This window comes from Panthera leo, chromosome F2 (genome assembly GCF_018350215.1).
Source record: "Panthera leo isolate Ple1 chromosome F2, P.leo_Ple1_pat1.1, whole genome shotgun sequence".
Classification (NCBI taxonomy): Eukaryota; Metazoa; Chordata; class Mammalia; order Carnivora; family Felidae; genus Panthera; species Panthera leo.
Window position 1 is genome coordinate 66,121,103 of NC_056695.1, and position 13,461 is coordinate 66,134,563.

The 13,461-nt window shown below is 40.5% G+C and overlaps 1 protein-coding gene across 4 annotated transcripts in view; it reads left to right on the forward strand.

The window, feature by feature from the left end:
- TBC1D31 (TBC1 domain family member 31) overlaps positions 1-13,461 on the forward strand; it is a 73,505-nt gene that overhangs the window by 52,786 nt on the left and 7,258 nt on the right. For all 4 annotated transcript variants that reach the window (XM_042923637.1, XM_042923639.1, XM_042923638.1 and 1 more), the window contains 4 exons: positions 2,324-2,416; positions 8,079-8,219; positions 9,962-10,156; positions 12,206-12,344. In XM_042923637.1, the coding sequence (XP_042779571.1) occupies positions 2,324-2,416; positions 8,079-8,219; positions 9,962-10,156; positions 12,206-12,344 (568 nt within the window). The remainder of the gene's footprint in view (positions 1-2,323; positions 2,417-8,078; positions 8,220-9,961; positions 10,157-12,205; positions 12,345-13,461) is intronic.

Sequence of the window (13,461 nt, forward strand, 5' to 3'; positions counted from 1 at the left end):
CTTGGCACACAGTCACACCCACTCTTTGACTAGCAGAGTCACTTGCCAGCGGATGGTTACTAAATGTTCTATCCCCGCACACGCTTTATCCCCTCCAACAGCACACTGAATGGCAGCTTTGTAACATTTTTCTGACTAGCGGACCTAATTCCCACTATTAGTCTGTGTTTTCTTCCATATTCTCAAATGTGTATCATTTCAAATAGACTTTGAGAATTTTGCCACTCTTTCTTTCTGAATCCTTACCTCCCCTGATCCTAACAGCATTTTTATTAGGATTGCGTTGGATGTATAGACTGATTTAGGGAGTTTTAAACCTAATTTTAGTAAAATACTAAATATTTTCCAATCTTTGAAAGTATTTTTTAAATTTATTTTTGAGAGAGAGAGAGAGAGCATGAGCGGGGGTGGCAGAGAGAGAGAGAAAGAATCCCAAGCAGGCTCCATGCTGTCAGCACAGAGTCCAATGCGGGGCTAAGTCCCATGAACCAGGAGATCATTACCTGAGCCAAAATCAAGAATCGGGCGCTTAACCAACTGAGCCACTCACATGCCTCTGAAAATATTTGGATTCGTATATTAGAAATCTGTCATCTCTTTTTTTATAGCATCAGATAGTAGTTTTTGTTTTGTTTAAAGCCAATTAATTTTAAATTGGTTTTTGAAAGCTATCATTCCTTTTATCTCATCTAGCAAATGAGGTTGATAATACATTATTCTAGAAGTGTCTGTGTTCTCCAAAAGTAATACAGGCTTAGAACTCTGCCCTCTTTATTCCAAACTCTTTGAGATGGTGAAGGCAATTTTTTGCCAAAGAATCCTGGAAAGTTCTTTCAGGTTGCATGATCTGGCCTCTGCCCACCCTTCCAGCCTTCTGTCCCTCATCTCCTTATTCCGATAGCAAGCTCTGACCCTGCTAACCTGCCAGAGCTTTCCTACTCAGAGTTCAGGCACCAGCAGGAAGACTGGGTCCAGCGCGACACGTACAAGTGACTGCACGTTCGGTAGCAGTAAGCAGAGTGGATGTGCGTTTGCTCTGGCACAGAGCTAGGGGTGTGTCTAAAAATTCATAAACAGAAGAGCTTTTCTAATTGAAAGTCCTAAAAGGCATTATTAACTGTGCCAAACCTCTCCTCCACCTGTTGGCATTTTTACTCCTCTTGTTTCATAAACTCAAGCATCCCCACCTTTGAGCCAGCTGTTTTCTCAGGAACCTCCTTAAGTTGAACTGCTTGCCAGTCAGTGGTTTATTTGCTTCTCAGGTGTATATCCTTCTTGTACACCCCACCATATTTTCATTTTTACCCTTTGTTTCTCCGATGAGAGGTATTTGATGGTGTGTCTTTTATCTTTCCAATGTCTAAAAAATAGGGATACAACTAGTGATGCAGTCATTAAATGTTTACTGAATAAATGAATGGGCTGAGATGACTGATGGGCAGTTTGTTTGGTTTTCTTTCTGAAACACGTATCATGCCTAAGAAATGGGGACTTTGGGAAGCCAAGTATTGTATTAAGAGAGCTCCTCAGTTTCTCTGTCTACCTCAAGAAGGCCTTATTCAAACCCTCTAGTGTAGAGGAGTGAAAAGCTTCCAAGTAATCAAAATTTGGGGAAAGGTAAACTTAAAATTAACTAAGTCCAAGGGGCACCTGGGTGGCTCAGTCAGTGAAGCATCAGACTTCAGCTCAGGTCATTATCTCATGGTTCGTGGGTTCGAGCTCCACGTCGGGCTCGGTGCTGGCAGCTCAGAGCCTGGACAGCTGTTTTGGATTCTGTGTCTCTGTCTCTGCCCCTCTCCTGCTCACCCTGTATCTATCTCTCTCTCTCTCTCAAAAATAAACAAACATGAAAAAAAAAAATTAAGTCCAAGCAGGGCACATTTAAACTTGGAGTTCCAAAGTGAATTTACAAAAGTATAGACATTTAATCAAAAAGAACATTAAATAATGTTATATTTAATAAGATTAAACATTCTATATTTTTAGCCACCGCAAATTTATATTGCTCAAGTTTTTCTAACACATAATATTGGCTGATATAATATGGTAAGAGCTCCCATCTGTTCTCCCAGTCTGGGTAGATGAGCATATGGTAATTGTACTTTGCTTTTTAGAAAATTAAGCTTAACTTTAACTCAAACATTATTCCTAGACTCTACAGTGAGTGTTAATATACTGTCAATTACTCTGGTATCAAAAGCCCAGTACCTCTTATTGTAAATACGTTTAGTGGGTTGTTTGGATTTCAAGATTACCAGATCTGTTAAACAGAAATTATCTTGTAAATTCCTTTTGGTGTTCACAGTTTGTTGTTTGGCCATAGGTACATATGAGAGATCAAGAAATTGCTACTACAGCGAAAGACCTAGAAATGAGACATCTGGAACTGGAATCACAGAAAAGACTTTATGAGAAGGTATAAATCATCTGTTTTCACCGTAAGAGCAGCAGGGTTTATACTCTTTTTAGATTGTATTTATTCATGATTTTTTAATGTTTGTTTATTGTTTTTTTTTTTAAGCAGAATATAATGTCACCCAGGATTGTTAAGATAGCCAGAATGTCTGTAGCCAGAATGTCTGAATGTACAGTTTGTTGTAATTCTTTAATTCACCTTTCTCTTAGCAACTTAGTCTAGGGTCTGAAGCACCAGATGTAAGCCCCAGATTTTGCCTCAGGATTTTCTATCAATGTACTAAGTTTCCCTCTATCTGTATAACAGTGACTACAGAATTATCCTGGTGCTTCACAAGGGTTTAACGAGGTAAATCAGACAAGAGCTGTACAGTACTTTAAATTTGAATCTTCTGGAATCAAATTGTCAAGTATCTACTTAGAGTATATAATTTAGTTTCCACGACACTGGAAAAAGGAATTTTGTTAATATAAATATTTATCATTTGGGAAAAGCATTTTGTTATTCATTTATTTAATGTTGAAACCATAAGTTTTCACTTCCCTCAGCCTCTTAAAGTGAGACTTTGAGTTTGAAATTAGTGATAACTGCAAATATGTAACAGGTAAATTGACTGTTATTCACATTAAATAAGGTTTAAAACATATGGCATCCATTCATATCTGCAACACTTTTAATTACCACACTGAACTACTTCTAGAACTGAGCCTGGGATTCACACTTTGGCTAAGTCTCCTATGATTTTGAATTCATTTGGACCAAACCTAAATTTACTTTTTACTGTCTTTCCTTTGGGGGAAGTGGGTGATGACACCACGGGGGCATGATTTCTGAATTAACAGAAAATTTGCAAGTAAAATACTAAGAATTTCCAAGTCTGTTTCTCTCATTCTCAAATATTAACATTTTGCTAAATTGGTATTATCCTTCTCTTTCTATCTGTATACTAATACACACGTAGATACATTTTGTTTTCTAAACTTTTTAAGAGAAAGTTGCAAACATGATGCCCTTTCACCCTTAAATACTTCAGCGTATTATTTCCTAAAACCAAGGAATCCTTAATACATGACCACAGAACACTTATCAAAATCGGGAAATGAGCATATCATTATCTGTTGTATAAGCCTTATTCAGATTTTATCAATCATCCTAAAAATGTCCTTTAGAGCAGGGGCACCTGGGTTGCTCAGTCAGTTGAGTGTCCCGACTTCAGCTCAGGTCATGACCTCGTGGTTCATGAATTCGAGCCCATGTCGGGTTCTGTGCAGACAGCTCAGAGCCCGGAGGCCGCTTCAGATTCTGTGTCTCCCTCTGTCTCTGCCCCTCCCCCACTCATGCTCTGTCACTCTCTCAAAAATAACCATTAAATAAAAATGTCCCTTAGAGCAAAAGAAAATCTAAGATAATCCATTTTTTCAGTTGTCCTGTCTCATTAGTCTCCTACGGCACCATTCCTGAGTTCTTCTTTACTTCTTTATATTTTATAGCAATGATGTTTTTGAAGCATTTGACCAGATATTTTATAGAATGTCCCTCAATTATTGTTTGTTGCTTCCTCGTCCAAGGTTCAACTTACACACTTTTGGCAGGAATGCCTCAGAAATGATGCTGAGTTTCTTTCCCCACATCAACGTATCCATACCATTTCTGCCCTCTTTTGAAGGAAGTATTTATTAAGCAAACTATTAATAGAGTTAGAAAATACTGAACCTACTCATCAAAACTATATCTTGAATTTTATCTGGTCCGTTAGATTCAGACATTCAGATTAGCTGTGTGTATTTCTAAACCAATTCTATCCTAGAAAACAGACAATATTGTGTTGCCCTCTGCTGGAAATGCATGCTCAATATTCCATATATATCTACTTTGAATAAAAAATTTTTTAACAGAAGAATAAAAGCACAAACAAATGAATACTGACCTCTGATCCAGATTCCGTCCCCTTCATCTCTTAGGACCTTGTTACATCAGATCCATTTTCTGCCTCTGCCGTGGTCTCTTTCTCATGCATATGTACCTTCTCCTTGGCATAGGCCCACCCTTGTCAACATTGCTGTGATGATGAAATGAGTTATATCTAGATGTCAGCGATAGGAGTCTCCAAGACTACCTCAGGTTCAGTGATTTGCTAGAGGGACTCACAGAACTTGGAAAAGTTGTTACACTCGTAATCACGGTTTATTACAGTGGAAGGATACAGATGAAACTCAGCAAAGGTAGGAGACGCCTGGCTGGCTCAGTTGATGGAGCATGCAACTCTTGATCTCAGGGTCATCATGAGTTTGAGCCCCACATTGGGTGTCGAGATTACTTTAAAAAAAAAAAAAAAAAACCTCAGCAAAAGTAAAAGGCACACAGTGTAGAGTCCGGGAGAGACCAGGCTCATGCTTCCAGTCATCCTCTGCCAGTGGAGTCATACAGACAGCGCTTAATTTTGCCAGCAAAGATATATGACAACACATGTAGAGTATTGCCAACAGGCAAGCTCACTCGAGTCTTGATATCCAGGGTTTTACTGGGAGTCAGTCACATAGGCATGGAGCGTCATGTGGCTGAACCTGGATACTTACTCTGCAGAGCTCAGGCTGATCTAGTGTGGCCCAAGCCTCCTGCTATGCACCATTATTAGCATAAACTGTCTGGGGGAGCCCAAGGCCCCAGGTATACAGACACGCTCTTCAGGCACCATATTCCAGGGGTTTAGAGCTGGTCAAGGGTTAATCTTTGCTTCGGAGTGTGTAGAATTTGAATAGCTCAGGCTTCTGAGTCACCCTTTACTGTTCAGTGTCTGATATTGGCACATGCCGGGTAGATATTAGTTTCCCCTCATTCCCCCTGGCCTAAAATGCTCATTTTACAAAACGAATTGACAGCTTCCTTCCCCCACCCGCTTCTTTAAACCACCGCCCTGTCGTCTTTCCTCTTTGCTGTTGGTAGATTCCCGTTGTTTTCCTCCTAATCCCTAGTCTCTACACATACATTGTTTTGCTTCTTTATGGAGTATCTAAGATTCTATATTCTGCTTTTCATTTTTACTTACTAAAATCCTTTTTCTAAATGACTGCATATCTTCATATTGTCATTTGTCATAGTGATGAACCATAACTTTGAATAAGTTTTAAATAATTTTAAATAAGCTAAATAAAAAAATAACTTTTTTTTTCTGTTGTTGGATGTTTAAGTGGTTTACAATTTTGGCAATAAACTTCTTCATACATATATCTTCTCTGCATATAATTAGAAAACATTTTTATTTTTATTTATTTTTTTAATTTTTTTTAACGTTTATTTTTGAGACAGAGAGATACAAAAGATGAATAGGGGAGGGTCAGAGCGAGAGGGAGACACAGAATCGGAAGCAGGCTCCAGGCTCTGAGCTGTCAGCACAGAGCCCGACGCAGGGCTCAAACTCACAGACTGTGAGATCATGACCTGAGCTTAACCAACTGAGCCACCTGGTGCCCCACATTTTTATTTTTAATTATGAAGGTAATTGTGTTGCCAGTGGATAATTAGAAAAGCAGGAATAAATTCCTGAATTAGGAAATAACTGCTAATATCATCAGTAAGGATACGTGAGATTATTTGGTACATACAGTTGCTATTACGCGTCTTTTTAACTTAAATCTTCATGAATTCTGTTTGCTGTCCTTCCCAACACTACTTGTTAGCACTCCCTCCCCAGCCCCCTGACCCTGGCAGGCACTTATTTACTTTCTGTCTCTCTAGATTTGCCTGTTGTGACATTTCATATAAGTGAAACCATACAATGTATAGTCTTTTGTGACTGGCTTCTTTCACACAAAAGTTTTCAAGGTTTGTTCACGTTGTGGTGTGAGTTAGTACTCCATTCCTTTTTATGGCTGAATAATATTCTGTTGTATGATAAATGTTTATCCATTTGTCAATTGGTGGATATTTGGGTTGTTTCTGCTTTGGGCTGTGATGAGTAGTGCTGCTCTGAAAATTCATGTACAGCTTTTTGTTCGAACATGTATTTTCAGTTCCCTTAGATCTATACCCAGGAGTGTAGAGTTCTCCTTTCTCTACATTCTTGTGAACAGTTGTTACCATCCGTCCTTTTGATTCTAGCCTCACCAGTGGGTATGAAGTGGTGTCTTGCAGTTTTGATTTTCATTTTTCCAAGGACTGGTGATTCTGGGCATCTTTTCATGTGTATATTGGCCATTTTTATATCTTCTCTGGAGAATGTGTGGCTAATGTCTATTCAAAGTCCGCACAGCCATGCTTTTGGTTTTTAATATCTCCTGTCATTTTTTATTGGAAACTAGATATTTTAGGGGTGCCTGGGTGGCTCAGTCTGTTGAGCACCCAACTTCAGCTCAGGTCATGATCTCACAGCTTGTGGGTTCAAGCCCCGCATTGGGCTCTGTGCTGACAGCTCAGAGCCTGGAGCCTGTTTCAGATTCTGTGTCTCCCTCTCTCTCTCTGCCCCTCCCCCGCTCATGCTCTGTCTCTCTCTCTAAAATAAACAAACATTAAAAAAAGAAGGAAAATTAGATATTTTAAATCATGTGATATGACAGTTCTGAAAATCAGATTCTCCTCCCTCCTCAGCATTTCTTGTTTCTTAGTGACTTCACTGAGTTGATTTGGTAAAGTTGAATTTACAGAGAACTCAATTAAAGTCTTCACTTGGTTTTAGCGACTGGACAGAGATTTCCTTAAGTTGCCTTGTACCAGTAAAGCCTCTAGGTCTTTGCCCAGAGGCTCTGTGTGCATCGTGTTGGAGCCTGCCTTCAACGCTTCGCTTCGCAGCTTACAACTCCAGAGTTCCCTTCCTGACGATGCAGAACCTCCATTCACCAGACTTAAGAGCCCTGCGCTTCCTCAGATCTGAGCATTCACATAGCCCTGCACATGTGTACAGCCTTCCACGTGCACATGGACTTTTAGGTCTCCAGGAATCTATCAGCTTTTCAAAGTGCCCTGCAGACGTCTAATTCTTCAATGTTTTCTGTAAATACTTTTTGGTTAACTTGTGGTTTGCACTGCGATAGGCTATCTCCAGCAGCCAAGATAGTCACCAGGGTCCTCTCATGTATTTCAGCAAATGTCCCCAGGGAAAAGGCGGTTCAAGGTAGTGAGTTCTGAGTCATGACAAATAAAGACAGCTTTGGGAGTACGTTCTTCCAGAACCACCGTATCGGTCAATGGGGACCGTTACTGGACAGTGGGAGTTTGTAGGAGTCCCACCTCCATTCTGCCCGCTCCTTTGGCTGCCAGGTTGCTGGTCTTAAAGGCTAATGCAGAGCTTAAGGGTAGGGTGGGACTAGGGATGAGGCAAGTTAAAAATGCCCTAATGCTTTCTGTTCTTACCAAGATGGAGCCATTTTTATGAGTAAATGATCCTCAAATTGCTTCAAGCCTTTGGTTAATTTCCAGAGTTCTGAAAGAGTTGGTTTTGCAAGTGTTCTCAGTGCTTTTTTGGATGAGAGTATTTTCAGAGGTCCCTACTTTTATTTTCACTGATGTCACTGCTGTTTCCTTTCTACTTTGAAAATTAGGTGACCACAGTTCTTATTTGTGTGCTAGTATTCTGGGGGGGGGGGGGGGGAGTCATTTTGTGTTCTAGCATTATTATATAGATTTGTGTTTTCTCTTTTTTTTTTTTTTACAAATTTTTTTTTAACAGAATCTTATTAGAAATCAGGAAGCTGTTGCAAAAGAAATGAGAGAAGATGCAGATACCTATAGACGAAAAGTGGATCTTGAAGAACACATGTTCCATAAACTGATAGAAGCAGGTCAAACTCAGAACCAAAAAACTCAGAAGGTAAAAATATGGTAAACTTAGTGCACATAGAGAGGGGGAAGTTTCCATCTGTCATCCTTTTCTGTGTTTATTTTTCCCTGCCCTGCCTCCCCCATCTGTCATCCTCTCAAAGGAGAAAATTCAAAATTGAACTCTGCAAAGGAGTTAATTCATTTCTTTGCTTCAGTTATCACAGCTCTTAGAATCTCACATTATTTTATTTATAGGCTACTTACTTCACTGCCAGACATATACAAGTATCTTTTATATTTTGAGAATTTTAAGATCTAGAAGATACAAGGGAAATAATAACTTCATAAATACTAACCTACTGTGTTATGTCTCAGAAATTATCCCTGAGCAGATTAGTTGCAAAACATCAGGACTTTGCCTGGTATATAAGCCAGGGTTTCCAAAGTATATTCTGTAGAATATTAATAACTATTATTCAGTAAAATAGGTGGCAACTAAGTATTGGAAGTGCTGTTTAAAGTTAGGATTTTTCAGGGCACCTGGGTGGCTCGATCAGTTTAGCATCTGACTCTTGTTTTCTCAGGTCATGATCTCACGGTTCGTGGGAATAAGTCCCACATTGGGCTCCATCCGTGTTGACAGTGCTGAGCCTGCTTGGGATTCTCTCTCTCCCTCTTGGTTTCTCCCTTGCTCTTTCTCTCTCTCTCTTTCTCTCTCTCTCTCTCTCTTTCTCTCTCTCTCTCTCTCTTTCTCTCTCTCTCTCTCTCTTTCTCTCTCTCTCTCTCTCTTTCTCTCTCTCTCTTTCTCTCTCTCTCTCTCTCTCTTTCTCTCTCTCTCTCTCTCTCTCTCTTTCTCTCTCTCTCTCTCTCTCTCTCTGAATAAATAAACTTTAAAAAAAGAAGTTAGGATTTTTCATGCCAAGTTTGAGGATATGGTACATTGTGAGGCTTTAAGAAAATTTTCCAAACTTATTTTGTACAATTTCTGTGGAGTACCCTTTCAGAAATGCTGGCTCAAGTGAATTGAAATAGAATTTGAGAACTTCAAGAAAGAACTTTCTGTATTGTCCAGTCAACAAAATGCTGAGTAGGTCTGTGGCCAGGCCTGGCCCTGGTCCAAAAGCCAGCAACAATGTAAGACTTCCCTGTCTTCTGTTCAACAACCATCCCTTAGCTGATCCCATCAGCATAGCCCACCATTGATTTTTCCGTATAGGCTTTTGTTCAGTCTGTAAGAATGGGCTCTTCTGACTCCTTTTCACGGGTTGAAATATGGAAATTGTTTAGTCCTACCCATTCCTGAGCCTAGAAATTCTCAGTCTTGGCTATGTATTAGAATCACCTTTGTAAAAGTTCCAACATCTAGCCACCCCAGAAGCTGATGTAATTGGTTTGTGCTGGGTCCTGGACGCCAGTTTGTTTTAAATACCATTAGGTTGGGGCGCCTGGGTTGGGTGGCTCAGTCGGTGAAGTGACCGACTTCAGCGGAGGTCATGATCTCACAGTTCGTGGGTTCGAGCCCCACATCGGGCTCTGTACTGAACGCTTGCTCGGAGCCTGGAGCCTGCTTCAGATTCTGTGTCTCCTTCTTTCTCTGCCCCTCCCCTGCTTGTACTCTGTCTCACTCGGTCTCTCAAAAATAAATAAATGTAAAAAAAAATAAAATAAAAAGTGAAAGTAAACACCGTTAGGTTACAAACAGCTACCCTAGAAACTTGGTTACATTGAACAGATATACCATATTTTATATATAGTCTGACCTTGTTTCTGAAATTTACAAATATTTCTTAGTTAATTGAAGAAAATTTGGCAGAAGCTGAACAAGCATGTCTAAATGCCGACTGGCGAATTCAAGCTTTACATAAACAAAGATGTGATGATCTACAGCGGAACGCATGTTACCAGGAAGTGGCCAAACTCCTTCGGGAAAACAGAAGGAAAGAAACAGAAGTATTGAATGCAATGGTGGGGGAGGGAGCTAAAAAGGTAAGAATGGGGTTACAGATTTTTTTGTTATTCATCGTATAAATTTTGAAATATAATCAAACAACAGACGCATCAAACCAGATAATTCCTCTTGGAAAAGCGAATCTAATTTTAATAGGTATACACAGAGAAGAAATCTAATACGATACCTAAAAATGACTAGGCATCTTTCTCAATGACATTAGTGCCTCTCAAGTTCTCAGCTTCCTGGATTGGGTTTGTTCTGGCTGATTGGATAATATTACTATTTAATTTTACCTAATTTTTGATTCTTACAATGTAGACAGCTTTAAACGGTTAGGAATTATATGTAGCTACTACTAACAAAACCTGAAATAGTAGTGACAATGAGCAAGATGTAAGTGTTTTTCTTTTTCATGTGAAAGAAGTCCGGGGGTAGGAAACCCAGGGCTGGTTTCCTGGCTCCAAGGTCATTAGGGAAAGTGCCTCCTTCAGTCTTTCTGCGCTATTTCTTGGTGCATGGCTTTCGTTCTTGAGGACAGCTTACCACCCAAGATGACTGCTGTTTTCCAGCCATCACATATACATTCCAGACAGCAGGAAGAAAGTAGGGCAGAAGTAGAAAAGGGCCCACTCCCGGCTGAGACAACTCTGTAACTCCTTTCTAGAAGTCCCACATCACATTCTAGCCACGTTTGTCTGCAGAGGATGTTAGGAAATGTAGTATTTTTAGCAGGGAGCATTATCATCCGAAATAAAATTAGAATTCTACTCCTCAAGAAGAGTCAGAGAATGGATTTCAACGAGGCAACGAAGAGCATGTCACACAGACGAATCCTTTGGTGGATCCCCCCAGTAGCTCTGCCACCCGTGCTCTGTCGATGTTATCGCAGACAGAGCGGACTTCCCCGAGGACACTGCGGAGCTAGGGAGAGGTCAGGAACCGGAGAGCTGGCTGTAGCTCACTCCTCTTCATGCTGCTCTGTCGTGAGGTCTATTCTGAAAGCTTTTCGTAATGTATTTCCTTCAAGTGACCGTTCCTATTCATTTTCCTCCTACCCCGTGTAACGTGGCCCGGTGTGAGAACACTTTCAGTCAAGGACAGGGAGGGGCGGGAATGATGCCCACTGAGGCTGTTCTCAGGAACGTTACGGTGGAAGCCCCCATCTTCGAGGATTGCTGACCTTAGCGCTGGACTGCACACTATTAGGTGCTGCTGTAGTTTGGGTGAAACAGTGTGTTTGAGGGTAGACTCGGGATCACCGTAAGGGCTCTCCTCCTTTGTATCTGGTGTCCTGGCTTCTAAAGCTAGCCTGATTACTGAGAGGCCTTGGGAAATCACTAAAACTCGGCCTCCTTATCAGTAATGGGAAAGGCCTGGATTTCTCGGCCCCTAATGATTCCTTAAAATTGTGTCGTTTCACACATATTTAATGCGTTAGCATTTCTATAACAAAAATTATACTATATGTTAACTAACTGGGTTTAAATTTAAAAAACTATATGTTTGCATATAAAAGCTACAGCATAGAACATTGATGAACTTTAGGAGTTGTAGAATATCTTAAATGTGTTATTTTTAGTTACCCTTGAGCTAATCTTAAGATAATTGTTTTCTCACTGTAGGAAGAGGAAAGGTAGGGGTTAATAGAAATTCCTTGACTTCCACGGCAGAGCTGGGCAAAGAATTCATTCTCTGAACTTTGCAGATCTTACTATTAAGCGATAGCATGCAAATTAAATAACAAAATTATCATTAATTCTAAAAACTACATCCTGCAAGGTTTGACATGTGAAATGTGTTGAAATGACTTGTTATTGCAAAGACAGTGGGCGCCTGTGTGTGTGCTCTGTGGCCCTTGGAGGTACTGAGTGGTACGTCACACGTGCCTGCGCCTTCAAGTTTCCTCAGCAGCCTTGGACCGAGACTGGCACCCAAATTACCCCAAAACCAAACAGATCCCACGCACCATGGGAATCCCAAAGGAAGTGGAGTAGAGGAGACGGAAGGGAGTTATTCCACTGTAGGAACTGACATTACCCCGATTTTTAGGTGATTTTTGTTTTCTTTCATTTATTTGCGTACAGTGGGAAGAAGCTAAAGAAAAAGACTTTCATCTGAAGTCAGAAAAGAAAGCTTCGGCTCTCTCAGATGCATCTCGAAAGTGGTTTCTGGAGAAAGAGCTAGATGATGCTTTAGAACATGCTGAACATCCGTATAATACAGGTGCGTGTCCATGAGTGCCTTTCTCTTCATGATAGTACACATTCATCCATCACAGGTAGGCTGTTTGCTGTCGTGAGCAAATCCCTGAGCTGTATTTTGGCACTTCATTCAAATGATTGCTCAACTAAACGGTGATCACTAGTCATCATTTTTGGGGTTGCTGGGGCTTATTAAAACAAACAAAACAAGCAAACAAACAAAAAAACCCAGCTCCAGTCAAGAAAAATCTCTCAACCGTCCTGTAGAATTCTGTTTTATTCCATGGTTTCATGGTCCTTGGTTTCCCCTTCATCTATCAGGATATGATTTGTTCCCAAAGTGCTATTTCTAGTTTATTTTGGTAGAAATTGTGCTTTGCCAATAGCCGGTCCTCAGAACAACAGTGTAGTAAAGTAGCACAAGGAAACTTGTTATAACCAAACGTTAGGTTTGGGCTTACAGGCTTGCAGTGGCATCAACTGAAAACCTAAACTACTGTACTTAGAATTCTAACGTAGGGGCGCCTGGGTGGCTCAGTCGGTTGTCAGTTGAGCGTTCGACTTCGGCTCAGGTCATGATCTCACATCTCACAGCTCCTGAGTTCAAACCTCACATCGGGCTCTGTGCTGACAGCTCAGAGCCTGGGGCCTGCTTCAGATTCTGTTTTCCCTCCCTCTGCCCCACCCCACTTGTGCGCTCACTCTCTTTCTCTCTCTCTCAATGATAATAAACATTAAAATATATATATATTTTTGGTGCCCTCAAGTAAGCCCTGTACCCATTTGCATTCACTGCCCATTTCCCCTCACTCCCCGCCCAGCCCCTAGCTCCCACTAATAAACTTCCTGTTCCACCATAGATTTGTCTACTTAGGAAGCTTCCTATAAATGGAGTCCAATGATCTATGGTCTTTTGTGTCTGACTTCTTTCCCTTCGCCTAATGTTTTAAGGTTCAGCCATGTTGCAGCATGCATTAGGATTTCATTCCTTTTTAGGGCCTGTATTGCATTGTGTAGGTACTCCACATTTCATTTATCCATTTAGATGGTGTCCACTTCTTGGCTTTTATGAATAATGTCACTATGTGCGTAACTTTTAAAATTCACAAATTTGAAAAGTAGAAATGTAGGTCAGGTGC